The sequence below is a fragment of the Anolis carolinensis genome, chromosome 2, assembly GCF_035594765.1.
Source record: "Anolis carolinensis isolate JA03-04 chromosome 2, rAnoCar3.1.pri, whole genome shotgun sequence".
Classification (NCBI taxonomy): Eukaryota; Metazoa; Chordata; class Lepidosauria; order Squamata; family Dactyloidae; genus Anolis; species Anolis carolinensis.
The window spans coordinates 100,321,205-100,338,169 of record NC_085842.1 but is presented as its reverse complement, the minus strand read 5'-3'; the positions used below and the strand labels follow the sequence as shown (position 1 = coordinate 100,338,169).

The 16,965-nt window shown below is 39.2% G+C and overlaps 1 protein-coding gene across 4 annotated transcripts in view; it reads right to left on the bottom strand.

Moving 5' to 3' along the window:
- adamts2 (ADAM metallopeptidase with thrombospondin type 1 motif 2) overlaps positions 1 to 16,965 on the bottom strand; it is a 416,207-nt gene that overhangs the window by 164,095 nt on the left and 235,147 nt on the right. For all 4 annotated transcript variants that reach the window (XM_062970293.1, XM_062970294.1, XM_008104855.3 and 1 more), the window contains one exon: positions 4,039 to 4,192. In XM_062970293.1, coding sequence (XP_062826363.1) covers positions 4,039 to 4,192 — 154 coding nt within the window. The remainder of the gene's footprint in view (positions 1 to 4,038; positions 4,193 to 16,965) is intronic.

Sequence of the window (16,965 nt, the reverse complement as noted above, 5' to 3'; positions counted from 1 at the left end):
TGGAATCATTGCATTATTTGCTAGAGACTCACTTGAATATCTCTAGACTCCTTATCCAACCTTTTCAAAACCCTGAACATATAAACGCCACAACATAAGATCTAATCAGCCTTATCTCTCCCCTGTTATACATCACAATGTGGGTTCGGTGATATATTGGCTTGTGCAGAGACTGGGAGATCTTGAAAACTACATTTTTGCCACAGTGGGCCTATTATTGGCTTTATAAAGGTATTAGCTGTTATATGGATTGGGGACTCATTTTTGACAAGTTAAATATCATTAAGCTAACATTAACTATTCACTCCTCCTCACTACAGAAGAATGACCAAAACATGTGAAGCAAGGAAAGCTATGTCCAAGATGCCAGAAGGAGCAGTGGAGCCTTGTCCTCCATTGCAATGAAAAGCCATAATTTTGACATGCTGTGGCACTCATTTCACAAAGTAACATTTGAACTCCTTATATTTTGTCAAAAATAGGTAGGCAAATGGGAATTCATTTCAAAATAATTCCCGAAAAAGAATAACAAGCCTTGGGCCTGAGAGCCTAAAACTGTTTATAAAGTCAAGGGCCAGGCAGGTTACTATACCTGTTTTGTAACAGTCCATTATACCTGCCCACTTGCAGTACTTACAAGGAGAGAGAAAATTACTTTTTCCCATCAATTATTATTCAAACATTCTTAAGTATGAAAAACACAATGTCCTCCATGTCTTCAAGTAAGTGTGCATAAGGATAGATTACAGACAGCACTTATTATTCCTAAGTAAATTCAAGGACAACAACTCTTGGCACTTGATCATGTAGACCTTCTGATTTATGTATCCTACAGAGGCTCAATTTTATAGAAGACTTGGTGGTCCAGTTTTGCCAGATCATTTTGGTGGGATTGAATACTCTGAAACTGGTTTTGGGGTAGGCTTGAATCCCCCCTCCCCATTCCAGGGTCAACATCTGTGCCATGTATTTCAGCCAGTTGTTTCTGCGTCCTTGTTGCCACAAGGTGTCATCCTCTCGAATGGGTGCACAGCAGTAATGCTTGAACAAAGTTCTGTTTGCTCAGGAAGATTTATTTTAACATCTAAGATGTTTGAAAGTAGTACCATAAGGTGTGGATCATATTCAAGTTCTTTTGTTTGGGAGAAAAAAAATGTGTGATAAATATTTTTCCAACACTGGCGTATTGTGCAGAAACATGTTATTAACTCAGCAATCTGTACCAGAAAGAATGACAGTCACATAGATTTGTATTTCTTACTTGGCAATCAGTCCAACTGGCCCCCAGTTCATAACTCTTTGCACAAATGGAAGCCATTCAAGGTCCTATACTTACTAGCAGAGCAACTATAACAAAAAGCAGATGGGTCCTCAGGGACTCATGGTGAAATAGTGTAATGGTCAAGCAGACCAAACACACTTCTTTCTACTCTGCAGACATATTCTCTTCAAATTTGCTTCCTCCAATTACCCAACAGGGTAATTAGAGGAAGGACCTTTTCATGCATTCTCTCTCCACATTCTATTTTAGAGAGAAATAAATCTCACAAAGAGAGGCTTTGTTACTTCTTTGTATCATGATTTTCAGAATCTCCCTATCAAATATTCTCCCCCCAACATTATTAAAGTATAATCAACCACACTGAGTCCCTTTGGAGAGATAGGGTGGTCTACAAATAATGTTTTAGTTATTATTATTATTATTATTATTATTATTATTATTATTATTATCATCATCATTATCATCATTATCATCATCATTATTATTATTGACACAATGACATAGTCTGACACAGCAAACAAGATAGATATGCTGGATTTCGTATCACAAAATCGCAAGTCGAACACTTCCCAAGTGTCTAGGACTGTGTGATTTTTTTTTTGGATGATGCGCACAGATCCCAGTAAGGCGGCCTTTTGCAGTTGGCAGATCGTAATTTTGTCAATGTCTATTGTTGCCAAATGCCAGCTGAGATCTTTTGGCACAGCACCCAGTGTGCCGATCACCACCGGGACCACCGGTACTGGTTTCTGCCAGAATCTTTGAAGTTTGATCTTGAGGTCCTGATAGTGGCTGAGTTTTTCCTGTTGTTTTTCATCAATTCGACTGTCACCTGGTATGGCCACATTTGTTTTTTCCACAACTGTGGTGTCTGGTGTGTTGTGTTCCAGAACTTTGTCATTCTGGATTCAAAAGTCCCACAGTATCTTTGCGTGTTCATTTTCCATTACCTTTGCAGGTTTGTGATCCCACCAGTTCTTTACTGCAGGGTACTTGAGGCAAAAGTTCCAATGAATCATTTGGGCCACATAGTTGTGCCATTATTATTATTATTATTATTATTATTATTATTATTATTATTATTATTATTATTATTATTATTATTGGATTGTTGTGTGTTTTCCAGGCTGTATGGCCATGTTCCAGAAGCATTCTCTCCTTTCAGCCACATCTATGGCAGGCATCCTTAGAGGTTGAGATATATAAACCTCACTTCCTTAATTTCTAACAGATTCGTCAACCTCTGAGGATGCTGACATAGATGTTGGGTAAAACATCAGGAGAGAATGCTTTTGGAACATGGCCATACAGCCCAGAAAACTCACACCAACCCAGTGATTCTGGCAATGAAAGCCTTCAACAACACATCATCATCATATAAGAAAGAAAGAAAGAAAGAAAGAAAGAAAGAAAGAAAGAAAGAAAGAAAGAAAGAAAGAAAGAAAGAAAGAAAGAAAGAAAGAAAGAAAGAAAGAAAGAAAGGGAGAGAGAAAGAGAAAGAAAGAGAGAAAGGAAGAGAGAAAGGAAGGAAGGAAGGAAGGAAGGAAGGAAGGAAGGAAGGAAGGAAGGAAGGAAGGAAGGAAGGAAGGAAGGAAGGAGGGAGGGAGGGAAACTGTCCCATACAATGTTCCTTTAAGTATAGCAACTGCTGTAGTTTGCATCTTCTATACAATGCACAATTCTACAATGAATGGTCATCAGCAGTATTATAACCACAGCCTTGTACTATTTAGCATGGAGATCATGCCTAAACTTCAGAAGAACTCATTAACATCAAGAGCTCTTTTTCAGGCTCCCTGAAGATGGTTCTCATGACTCTCCCTCTCACAATAGGCCTGTGAGGTTGGTCAGAATTAAAGACAGAGTGTGACAGGCCCAAAGTCACCTCAAGAGTTTTCTGAGTTAGAGCAGGGGTGGGCAATTGTAATAAGTACAGGGGGCCCTTTTCAAAAATACCACTAAAAAGCAACAAAACTGGAAGTGGTCAAGTGTCCTGTTTTTCATGTTAACCAGTCCAATGTGATTCTGCAAACTACCGAATGGTAAATGTCCATTGCTGCAAATTTTGAGAATCAATATTTCACCCTTTGGGTGATCAAACAAAGCTAGGGAACCTGAAGCTGTCAATGGCAACATATCAACCTTAGGAAGGAAGCCATGCACAGCTCCAGAGTCATCATTTGCCCACTACTGATGCTGAGGAAGGGTATTATAACATTGAATTCACTAAACTCTTAAGTTTTCCAACATGGGGAACCAGCATTTCTTCCCATTACGTCAGAGTTATTGTTATATGCTTCAATTTAAGACTCCAACTTACCTTGACCCTATCAAATGGTTTTTCTGGCAAGAATAATTCAAAGGGGGGCTAGTATTGCTTCCCAAGGTCACTCGGGGTTTCTCAGTGTCATTGTCCAACAGTCAAACCACTATACCATATAGGGCAGGTACCATTACCATATTAGGACCCCCTTCCTTCCTTCCTTCCTTCCTTCCTTCCTTCCTTCCTTCCTTCCTTCCTTCCTTCCTTCCTTCCTTCCTTCCTTTCCTTCCTTTCCTTCCTGGAAACTCTTCCAGTGGGCTGAAGGTCCATTGTGCAGCATTTTCATTTCAACACATTCAGAATAAAAAAAATCTGTTCAAAAAGATCCCAGTTGCCTCAAGGTCACAAAAGCAGTGATAATTTTACAATGATACCAGGTATGGAGTGAATGCTTTTTGCCCAGTTTCAAACATCATTACCTTCTCAGTCTTACCTCTATACTGGATGTCTGGGTGCTCACTGGGAAGTGTTTTCTTGGCAGCTGCCCTGCGGTACACCACATGCGTCCTACCTTCCTCCTCCTCTTGCTTCCCTTTCTGCAGAGGTTCAATGAAAAACTCGTCCTTGTCGGTGCGAATCATGCCAGCCTAAAGTGACAAGACAAAGATGGAACATTTCAAATTACTGCCTGTGCCACAGACATTTTGAATAAACCCTCACAATATGCTTAAGCACACTTTAGTACTCTCCAGAGAGCAGTTAGGATGCGGAGAGTAAGCAAGGTGAATTTTTTACTGCAGCAGGAAAATACAACATTAGTGTCTCTACTTGACAAGGAAGGGCAAAGTAAAACATTGGGCTAATGGGATTTCTTCTGGAATCTAATTAACAAAGCCTTGGATTGGGACAAATAAGGATGGGAATCGGAATTTCTTCTGGAATCTAAATACAGTAATGGAGTGAGTTATATGATAAGAGGGAATTATTGGCAGAATACCACTACAGAGGATTACTTAGTGATAACAATATCCAAAGTTATAGCACTAAAGTCCATTTGCTTTTTTAAATGTTAATTATTAAAATATAATTTTGCATTGGAAGAGATCACAAAGACCATCCACTCCAATTTGTTTAATGTATTTAATTTCATGCAATGCAAGATGGATTACAACAATATTAAAACAGAAAGTTGTTAAGACCCTGAGGATGCCAAAGTTAGAAAAAGCACCTCAAATAAAAATATAATATATGGCCATTTAGCTTGGGATCACAAACCTGCAAAAGTATTGGAAAATGAGCACGCAAAGATGCTGTGGGACTTCCGAATCCAGACTGACAAAGTTCTGGAACACAACACAACAGACCTCACAGTTGTGGAAAAGAAAAAGGTTTGGATCATTGATGTTGCCATCCCAGGTGACAGTCGCATTGATGAAAAACAACAGGAAAAATGTCAGAGTAATGCTCAGCCGCTATCAGGACCTCAAGATTGAACTTCAAAGACTCTGGCAGAAACCAGTACAGGTGGTCCCGGTGGTGATCGGCACATTGGGTGCCATGCCAAAAGATCTCAGCCAGCATTTGGAAACAATAGGCATTGACAAAATTATGATCTGCCAACTGCAAAAGGCCACCCTACTGGGATCTGCACGCATAATCCAAAAATACATCACACAGTCCTAGACACTTGGGATGTGTTCAACTTGTGATTTTGTGATACGAAATTCAGCATATCTATCTTGTTTGCTGTGTCATACAATGTTGTTGTGTCAATAATAAATAGCTTTATTCTTATAACCTGCCTCCATCTCCCTGAAGAGACTCAGGATGGCTTACATGGGGACCAAGCCCAGCATAAACAGAGAATTCAAAGCTACAAAATTAAAAACACATAACAAATAAACAAAATAATTAAAACAATTAAAACTGAAAAAGTAAAAACATCATAAAATACATCAATCAACATCACGAGCCAGTAGCTGGAAAAAGTGGATATGTTCATATTTGAGAGGGAAGGGCAAGGTTTGTGCAAAAATGCAGAACAACAGGGCCAGGGCGGGAAATAATATGCTGGAAAACCAGAACAATAAATAAATTAGGACTGGGCAAACATGATTGCAAGCTAAACTATTGTTTGAAGGCATGTTGGAACATCATGGTTTTAATTTTAAAAACACAGGTCTTAATTCTTGGTTATGTGTTTTATGGTTATATGTCTTATGCATTTATGTTTGTGTGGTATTTCATATGTTTTAATTTCTGTATGGTTTTAACCTGTTGTATGTTTCCTGCCATATTTATATACTGTCCTATCTCCTCTGAGTCCCTTGAGGAGATAGAACAGTATATAAAGTTTTATATTTATATTATATATTATTATCCAAGTTTTCAGATCTTTATGGAAAGTTGACAAAGTGGGGACTAATCTAATCTCCCTGGGGAGAGAGTTCCAGAGCCAGGGGGCCGCCACTGAGAAGGCCCTCTCCCTCGTCCCCACCAATTGTGATTTGACAGAGGTGGAAGCAAGAGATGGGCCTTCCCGGCACATCTTAGAGCTCGCATCCGTTCATAGGGAGAGATATGGTCACAAAGATAAACAGGACCCAAACCATTTAGGGCTTCATAGGTAATAACTTGCACTTTGAATTGAGACCGGAAACTTATCAACAGGCAGTGGATAGAGGATTTGTCCACTCCCTGTAACTAGCTCCAGTTAACAACATAGCTGTCAACCTTTGCACCAGTTGCAATTTGGTTGCTTGGTTAAGTCTGTTTATCTATCACTTGGTTTTCGCGTTCCTTCATAGTTGCCCTTCCAAGTCCTACTTCTGATTTCTTGACTGCAATCTCCATTCTGATAAGCCAAGTATGGAAAATCCTATTTCAATATCTTATCATTGATTTTAAAGTTATGTAAATCATCTGTAATCATTATTCTTGTTTTGTTAATGCTCAACTGTAAACCTAACTTTCCAAATTCTTCTTTGACTTTCTTCAGTATTTGTTCCAAGTCTTTGCTATTTTCTGCTAGTAGCATGATGTCCCTGCAGATTGTAAACTGATGATGTTTGTTACTGCAATTTTCATGCCTCCTTCCTCTAAGTACAGTCCTGCTTCATGTATGATATATTCAATATACAAGTTAAAACAGATAGGGTGATAAAATGCAGCCTTGCCTGACTCCCTTGCCAATTGGAAATGATTCCTTTCCCCCAAATTCTGTCTTGATGATAGTCTCTTGTCCTGAATTCAGGACAATAAAATTTTGTGGCATACCCATTTCTTTAAGAGTGATCCATAGTATTTTTTATGACCAATACAATAAAATTGCTATAATTTGTAAAGCATTGGCTGATATTCTGAAATTATTTGGTGTGCTCTGTTATCCAACATATTTGTCCCTTTCTGGACCCAGGTTTGTCATCTGGCATTTCTCCTTCCATATATGGTAAAAGACTTTGTTATAGAATTTTGAGCATCAATTTGTTTGTACAGGAAATTAATGCAATGGTTCTATAGTAACTGCAATCTTTGGTGTGTCTTTATTGCAGACTGGAATGTATATTGAGCATTTCCAGTCTGTGGCCCCTTTTTCTGTTTTCCATATTTGTTAAGGGAGTTTAGTTAAAACTAGTGTAGATTCCATCTCTGTAGCTTGAAGCAGCTGGATTGGTATATAATCTATTCCTGATGATTTCGTTCTCACAAGTTCTGAGTGCAACTTCCACTTCACTTTCTAAAATTGGAGATTCATCTTGAAATGGTTCTTGCTTTAATGGATCTGTCATCGTTTCATCCTTTTGGTGCATTTTTCCCACTGTCTTTTTATTTCTAATTGGTCATGTAATGTGCTTGTTTTCATGCCATAGATCATCCCCACTCTTGATTTAAATTTCCCTTTGATTCCTTAGCTCTTGTACCCGAACAGTCATTGAGTTCCATCTGATCTGAAAGTTTCATCTTCTAGCACTATCTGACTTTTTTTTTTAGATTATCACATAGAGTTTTTGTTGTAAAAGGCAATCAAAAGGTATTTATCATGCCTCCTTCTGTGAAGTACTAACTAGCATTCGCCATGGTGCCATTGCCATTGTGACTGGGAAATCCTCTGCCAGTATCACCCTCCACTTCCACTGCTGCTTACTGGCTATTTGGCAGATTTAATCTGGTTCCTGAACAAAAGGTCTGTCTGATATGTGAGAGTCTATCAGCAGCATTACTGCCATCAGCAGTCTCTTACCTCATAGGAGCACATAATCTCACCACTGCAAAAAGGTAGTGCAATGGGTGAGAGATCAGTCTTAAAGATGAGAAAAGGGAAAAAATAGAGTGACAAAACATGTGCATCCATAATCTTTTTCCTCCATGATTGATCATGACACAATTGTCACTAAGGCTAAATGAGAGTGGCCACTTTGACTCTTCTACCAAGCTTCAATGTCCCCGCTGCTCTCTATTCAAGCTATAAGTGTTTGTGTTTTTACAGGAGGAAAATCCTGCAGCACATTTTGCTCAACCCTACCAGCATTTGTCCTATGCTACCAAGTTATACTGATTGTGATATCAGCAGGAGCTGAGTCATCTTTCTTCCTTTCTATTTGTGGGATAGGAAGTTATAGATTTGCTTTCTCTGTTAAGCTGAAAAGCAGAATGTAATGCTGCCATGTATTTAAAGACAGAACAAAAAGTTGAAAGAACCATAAAATGACTTTGGTCCTTCAAGTATACACACAAAACAGAAAGGTCTGTTAACCTTCAGTTGAAGGGAGAAATGACATTTGACTTGACCAGCCTTTGTTCCAGAGGCTATGTGACACAATGAAAAATAAAATGTAATTTTCTACTGATTAATAAAGCCAGTGGAGACTGTGGGAGTGGGGAAATCACCAGATGAAATAATTATGCAAGTTTAAAATTCCTGATATGCACTACATAATTATTATTTTTCCTTTTGCGGTTAGCAGGATTAAGAATTGATGTAGGTGCTTAGCTTGTGGTATAGACCAATAAAGGAAAACACAGTATGTGATCCTCCAAATCCCATAAGCATTGGTTATGCTACTCGAGGTCAATGGGAGCTGTAGTCCCAATGATATCTGAAGGGCAAATTATTCTCCATATTTGGCAGAGAAGAACAGATTTGCAAGACACCTTGCATCACTGGGTCTCTCCCTTGGTCTACTCTGTTGCATTTTGCCCTGATGTTCTTCTCTAGCCACTTAAACTATTTCCATTTCAAAAATATTGCAGTCACAGATACAAAAAATTAAATTAGCAGTTGCAAGCATCAGTGGTGGCAGCTGGGGAAACTAGGCATTAAGGAAGGCAAATGGGAACAGCACAAGCTCACAAACCTTGTTACTATTGCCCTCTGCTCTACAGTTCAGTAAAGATTGTATTTCCACAAATCTGGCTTCATCCTTCCACAGATCTTTCATCTTATAAGAGAGGAAGCACAAAGATCAACCTTCAAGCTTAGCTGGCTGTGGTGGAGTGGTGGTGGTGGTGGTTGTTATTAGTTTTAATCTTGCACAGAAAGAACTCAGATCGGAAGCTCAGCCTTCACTCACATGGATAAGATGATGTTGCCAATGATCATAATGTCAACAATTTACCAAAAGAGTTATGATAAGCAGTAGAATAATATAAGGAAAGAGCTCTGGCTTTCTTTTTGTTTTTATATATCAAACTGCTGGATGCCATGGTGTCATTCCATGTTATTTCCATTAACTTTGTTGCTGCTGCTGTTGCTGCTGCTGCTGTTGACCTTCAAGTGATTTCTAACTTATGCTGGAATTGCAGGGTTTTCTCAATGAGATTTGTTCAGAGGTGATTTAGTTGTACCTTCTCCTGATGTTGAGATAATGTGACTTGCCCAAGGTCACCCAAAGGATTTCCATGGCTCAGAAGCAATTGAAACCTGGTTGTAACCCAGTGTTCAAACTACTACACCACTCCTTCTCTCCACCTTCCTATTAGCATGGTAATACACAGTAAGAGCCCTATAATCACAGAACCCACACCTGTAGTTTCACTTACAAATGACAGGGGATGAGGACTGGTCTCTCTAGGAATCTGCTAAATCCTTCAGGTGATTCTATTGTTTACTTCCCCCAGAAGTTACCATAGAGTGGCCTTAGAAGACCTAGCAAATCTATAGAACCTGCAATATCACTTTATGCTATGCTGAGACTAGGAGTGAGCTAATTCAATATGTTTGTTTGTATTTACAGTTTCACTGAACCATGGTCCAGCTAGGAACATATCCCTCATCCCCATGGATATGGGAGTCTTATTGTAATTTAGGTATAACTGGTACTGAATGACAAGGCATTGAGTATCTGTGGCACTCAACCTGCCTGAAGATTAAGGTCTGCTAGACAAGCTGTCCTCTGTGCCCCGTCAGTGGAGTCAATACAAGAATGGAATATATTCCAAAAATGGTTGAAAAAAACATATTTCTTGAGATTCAGGAAACCCTAATGAGAAGAGCCCTGGAATGACTAGAATCTTTGCAATTCAGGGCTTATTCTGTACAAAATGTTGCACAGAAACAGCATTTTCCCATAAAGGAAACATCATTTTCTGCACAGAAAATATATTTCTGTGCAGAAATAGAAAATAGTGCTTCCTCTATCTTTTCTTTGCCAAAAAACAAAATAAAACAAAACATGCAAATCATGTGTAGAGTAAGTCCTGAACTTAAGCATTTAATGTGCAGATAAAAGAGCTTTCAGCCCAGAAAATAATGCTTCAATGTGCAGAGAATGTTGTTATCAGCACAAAATATCACATCCAAACCTTGTGCAAAATAAATCTACAACTGTAAACAATCTTTGAAAACTGTGCAGGTCTCAGTAACATATTTTGCAGTGCAAAGAAAACCAGTCAAATTAATTGTTGCTTTCTTCAAAAACAATATTCATGAAGGATTACATCCCTTGTGCACACCAGAGAAGGTGTTAGTTGTTGCAGGAATGCTTCATCCGTGATCAATTCTTTCCTTTGCTGTTCCCATATTTGTCACAGTGCTGTTTGGACCAAGAATAATATCTAAAAAGTGCCTAGATTAAATATCACCACTGCCCATATAACGTTATAGCAATTTCCTTATGATGATTTCCAAATGACTTAAACAGAGGGCACATTCCATTTTTATTTCTAGAAAACTTAAACTTACTCAACAGATTCACCAAACCCTTTACACTTGTTTCTGGAATAACTCCATTAGATTCTTGGATTATTAAAATACCAGCTGCTGAAATAAAAGAGAAGGACCAGCTCTAGAAGAATTGCAAATACCTAAGTTTTTTGTGCAGCTTTTCTTTCAGCTATATCCAGGTCTGATGGACAGCTTCCAGATTTTATACATTGTACAGATTCTCTCGGGATGTGCTGTAAAAATCTGAGCCAGTTCATGCAAGTGAACTCCCCTAAAATATTAAGAGGGATTCTCCCACAAAAATAATTGGCATTTATCAACAATTATATATGTAAGTATGCACAAAATGTGCTGGAGAAATTCCATTTTTCTGTTCAAGTTTCCAATCCTAAACACCAAATTTCCAAGGCAAATCTGGCTCACAATTTCATTTTCAACTTTCAAGCTGCTCATAAATATTAAATTAAACATTATGACCACTTTTTTAAATGACACAACCTGGATATTTTCAGTCAGGAATGTGCCTCTTAGAAGTACACACACTTAGGGACAACTCCTCCTAGTTATTCTTGTATGGGCCTCTAAGTGATTTCTGAATTATTGTGACCCTATCACAGAGATTTCTCAAGCAAATTTGTTCAGAGGGGGTTCCCTGTCGCCTTCATCTGAGGCTGAGAGAGTGTGACTTGCCTAAGGTTATTCTATAGCATGTGTGTCAAGCACAAGGCCCACAGACCAAATTCTGCCCACCACATCATTTTATGTGGTTTGCAAAGCTTTCAATGCCAGGGTTATATAGTTATATTTATAAGTCTTATAATTACAAACAGCTCTCTGAAGGCAACCATAAGGCTGATGTGCCCCTTGGTGAAAATGAGTTTGATGCCCCTGCTCTCTAGGTGTTTCCATGGCAAAGTGGGGATTCAGTCTCTGGTCTCCCAGTGTCCTAGTCTGACATTCAAACCTGTTAATGTATTTGTAATTATTTTTGCTAATAGATAACTTAAAACAGACATATTTCTATAACTTATTTAGTTGGACTACAATGCTCCAGAATATCCAAACCAGTGAGGCCATCGACCACACCAGCTCTGAGATTCTTAGAGCTCTTATCTGAAATGTGAGTTTTGAAAATAATTTCATTAATTTTTTTCCCACCTCAGCCATTCATTTCATAGATTTCATAGATTTGAAAGTAATATGTGATCAGCCAGTTACTGTACTCATATATCATACATCAATCACACCGCTTCACAGCAAAGGAGTAGAACCCTAAATGTATATTACTGGATTCCATTTCAAGCATCTTTGCTGGCATCCCTTGAATTTACCTGTTGAGAAGTAGTGCCCCCTCCCTTTAACTGCAAAGGCTTGAGAGGAATCACTGGGCAGCAAGGAATGCCCTCTTCCCCAAATCCCTCTGTAGTTTGCAATAGAGAGATGCAGCAGAACCATAACTCTCTCTTTCCTCTATCCATGTAGCAAATTGCAGAAGGACAGCGACAGTCCCCTTTGCCTCGTCCCCTTCTTCTCCCTGTAATAGTGGCCATCTAAGACTTAGAAGCTGCAGTGAAGCAAGGAAAAGATGGAAGTAGGCGTGCAAGGACATTATGTTCCATGAGTCACATGCAGGATCTCAGTCTTAATTTCCTATGATTTTGCTTCACCAAGCTGAACCGTTGCTACCTGGGTGATGAAAGCATGCAAACAGCTACCATAACGCTCAACCCGGTACACAAGTACCTACTCTGGCATCAAGTTGCAGGACTGATTGCTTTGACACACATTGTGCTTATGAAGTATAAAAGCTCTTCCACGATTGTGGATTAGCTGCTGACCTCTCAAAACCAAATAGCCCAAATCTGCAAATATGCTTCTTCATTGTTCTGCCATTGGAAAAATGCAAATGTTTTTTTCCCATTTTTGGATAGTTTCTTTCCTTGACTCTCAATATTGCCTCCTCCTTTTTCCCCATGACCATTATTCCTCACAAAGATCACGGCTGTGATTCACCCCATGAAAGAACATAGTGAAACCCTGGTCATTTCCCCAGTTCCTTGAAATGCTACCAGAGTCGCTCAAATTCACTTGGCTTTCTTTAAAAGTTTAATTTGCCACCCTACTCAGAACTGACAGCAATCTACAGGTTTTGCAGTATGAGGTCTACCGCTAATTAAATGTCTTCTCTGGCAGAACACTCGGCAAGGGCCTTAATTGTCTCCTCATTCGCATTCACAGCACAACTTCATGTTCTAGACCCATAGTGAAGTTAGGCTGCACAGCTCCTGCAACGGCTTCTCAAAGGCTCTGGAGTTCAGACCCATCCTCTTGCCCCAGCTTTAATTAACCGTTGTTTTTCCCCTCATTAGTATAAGCATATGTATGTTTCTTGCTTGCCACACAAGCAGAGATTTACTTCTCCTTGCTAAAGCTTGCAGCACAGCTAGGAATTACATGTGTTTTTCTCTGAATTTATTTTTAAGCTATGAAAACTATAAAACCCACCTCCTGTCAAAAAGGACCATGTCAAAAATATGGAAGAAAAGGGTATAATAATATACAGTAATGTTATCTGAACAAACCTTTTTGAACTTTTGTCAGGGTTTCAATTTATTTATTTTATTATATATTTATAGTATTTATATTCCGCCTTTCTCACCCTGAAGGGGACTCAGGGCAGATTACAATGCACATATAAATGGCAAACATTCAATGCCATTATCAGATATACCACATATACAGATAGACATAGAGGCTATTTTACATTTTATCCCCATCAAAGTGAGATTTCATCTGTGCTGATATAACTGTACCTCAGCCTTCCACAATCCAGGGTCCTCTAGATGTATTTGACTATAATTTCCATCATCCTCAAGCAAGCCCGGTGTCAAGATGTGGCTACTGCTCATTGCAAGCAGGATAGCCATGCAAAGTAAGAAGATGGACTACATATTTGAAAACAAAATCACCAAAAATGTAATGAGAAAAAGTAACCAATTGAAGTTTTAATTAGTTTTAATTCTGTTGTTATTTAATACTTTTTATGTTTTTAACTATATGTGCTTTATTGTATTCTGCTTTTTGGAAGCCACCTTCCCAGTTTGAAAGTCCCAGTCTGGAAAAAAAGGCAGGATATAAACAAAGTGATGGGTGGATAGTTACTTCTATCATGGGTGAGGGGGTATAACAAAACAGTTGTTCTTGTGTGCATTTAAATCATTTCTGACTGATGGTGACCCTAGGGCAAACCTTTCATGAGGTTTTCTTTGCAGGATTTGTTCAAGGTGGTTTTGCCTTTGCATCCCTCAGATACTGAGGGAGTATGGCTTGTCCAAGATTTTTTTTATCATGTCAGAAGTGACTTGAGAACATACTGAAAGTCACTTCTGCTGTGAAAGAATTGGACGCCTACAGATAAATTACCCGGGGACAGGCGGATATGTTACTGGGGGGCTTTTCTCATGTCCCTGCAAGCTAGAACTGACAGACGGAAGCTCACCCCGTCTTGTGGATTTGAACCAGCCACCCAGCCTTCAGGTCAGCAGTTCACAAGGGTTTAACCGATTGCACCACTGCAGCTCTTATGTCCAAGATCACCCAATGGGTTTCCATTGTCCAAGATGATCCATTGAGTTTCCATGCCAGAGTTGTAATCCAGTGTTCAAAACCACTACACCACACTGGCTCTCACAAAATTACAAGTTGTTATTTTGCAAAAAGGAATACAGTGTTCCCTCACTTATTGCTGGGGTTAGATTCCAGGACCACCTGCAATAAGTGAAAATCCGCGAAGTAGGGATACTATATTTATTTTAATGTTTATACATTATTTTAGTAGTTATACACTATTTTTAAGTCTTTATCAACGAATCCTGTGTTGATAAATCGCCGCCTTTTCTTCCCGTTGCCACTTGGGCTCCTTTTTTCTCCCTTTGGCTTCTCCTTCCTCCCTTCCTTAGGCTGTAAATTGTAATTTTTTATGATTTATAATAGTCTTTTAGAGTTTATTGAAAAACCGTGATACAGCGAATCCGCGAAAAGTGAACCACAAAGTAGTGCGGGAACACTGTACTGCTCCTGGATATGTTACACCCAAAAGTAATGTGTCAATGGTAAAATGTCATTACTTCTAATGCATTACTTATGGCTCTGACTGGAGGAGACCAACCTTCGTTTTTTTCTGGCCTGGTCCACAGAATAAAGTTTTCTGTTTGTGTTACCTCAGGCTCCTGTGGTACCCCGGATACCAGCTTATTATTTGTACAGTTTCTATCTTCTGCCACTTAATTTAATGACTTGGGGAATTCAGTCACCTGGCTAAGTTCAAACATAGTTACCTATGGTCCTGGCTGAATGGTCTTTACTATGCATGGAGACACGGAAGAGGTAAGGCTTCTTATAAACGCCAGAGAAAGATGCTATGTAAAAATCATTTCTGAAAACTGATATAGTAATATCAGACCAAACCAGGAATACTAAACTTTCAAAATGGATTGAAAAAGAAGGAAGTATTGCAACATGGAAGGAGCCTATGGGGGAAGTGGGTACATCTTGGACAATCTCCTTGCCTCTCCTCTCCCTTGGGCCAGAGTGCAGAAGGCAGGTTTCAAAGCAAGGACTTTAATTGACGTAAAGTTCAACCCCGTCAGTAAAAAATATGATCATCTGTACCAATGGAAGAGGCCCCTTAAACATGGTTATACTCCCCAGCAAACAGCCACCCACAAGAACTGGCAGAGGCTGGGATCCTGGTGTGCTATCCTGCTCTGACCTAGAAGCCCCTTTAGGAGCCATTCCCTTCAGATTGAGAGACTTCTGCAGCACAGGCAGGGCTTCTCCCAAGCTCCAGAGATCTTTGGCACCTCAAAGGAAAAGGAAAGAAATGGGCTGCTCCACGGCAATAGAGGGTATTTCAGGAATGAAGAACTCTTAACAGAGAATTCTTCAAGAAACCCCTGACATGCTGCAATTATGTGGGTAAGACTTTGGCAGTTCCTCCATTCAACAGAGGCTGCTGGGGCTGCTATTGTGGTGTTTCATTAACCAGACCTTATCCATTGTTTTGCATTTCTGGAATACTTGGATTTCTATCATGGCTTGCCTTGACACTGTCCAACTCTGGAGTGGAATCAAACACTTTGAATCCCCCACACTTGGCTTGTCTGATTTTCTGGTAGGGCTTTATTTGCATTGACCTTGGACCTGTTTTCCCGATGCTGACTTTGGATTTCCCTTGCCTAATCATTTGCTGGCTGTGTGAAGCTTTACCAGTGCTGATGGCTGCCAATTGCCATACCCTCCAACTGTCACAATTTGGCAGGAACAGTCCAATTTAATCTTCTGTCCCCCCACTATTTCAGCAGGTTTTTTTAATGTCCTCATTTCCCTTTCTCCAGCCTGCTTTCCCTCTTTGCTCTTGGCTTACTTCAATTGCTTCAAACTGAGTTCAAAGTACAAAAGGAGTTTTCACTCTGTTAACTTGTGAGGAGGAAGAGGAGGAGGAAAAGAAAAGCTCAGTCTACCCTTTCCACTGGAGATCAGACAATAATGAATTACTGCAGCCTCTCTCAGCTTGTCTGTTCTCCTTCATTTATAACTTTTATTACCTTGACCATACTCTGATGTTGCCCAATTGCATCCTAGTTTTTACCTGTGAAATCTGAGAGAAGAAGGACTGCTTGACTTTACTGCTGAGACTTACACAGACAAAATCAGGACAATAAGTCTCTCTGAGTTCAAAGGGTCTTTTCTCCAGAAATGGGGGTATAGAGCTGTAGCCTTTAAGCTACTTGGTAAATGTGGAAACCTGATCCTATGCTTATTGAATTTGAAATAAACTCCATATTAGTTAATGAAACTCACTCCAAGGTAAACTAAATAAATATACATAGGATTACAATTTTGTATAAGAGTACACTGCTATCCACCTTTAATATTATTGCTTAAAAATAGTGAGTAGCATAGCACAGTGGTGTGTTTTTTTAAAGCAGAAAGACACAAAATACTGTGAGTCGAATGGTAAATCTTTTTTTTAATGTAACTGGAGACCAAAAGAAAACCAGAAAGCATTACAACCTTCTGCCGTGTTCTTAATATAAGTAATAACTACCCTAAAGCTATAATAATTTATACTGTTTCCAATTGGAAGCAAGGCAAAAGGAAGTTTTAAACTCTAGCAATACATTTTCTATCTTGTATTTAAAATTCTCATGGCTGGCTATTTGCCAGCATTTTTAAAGGCATGTTTATACTTGTATA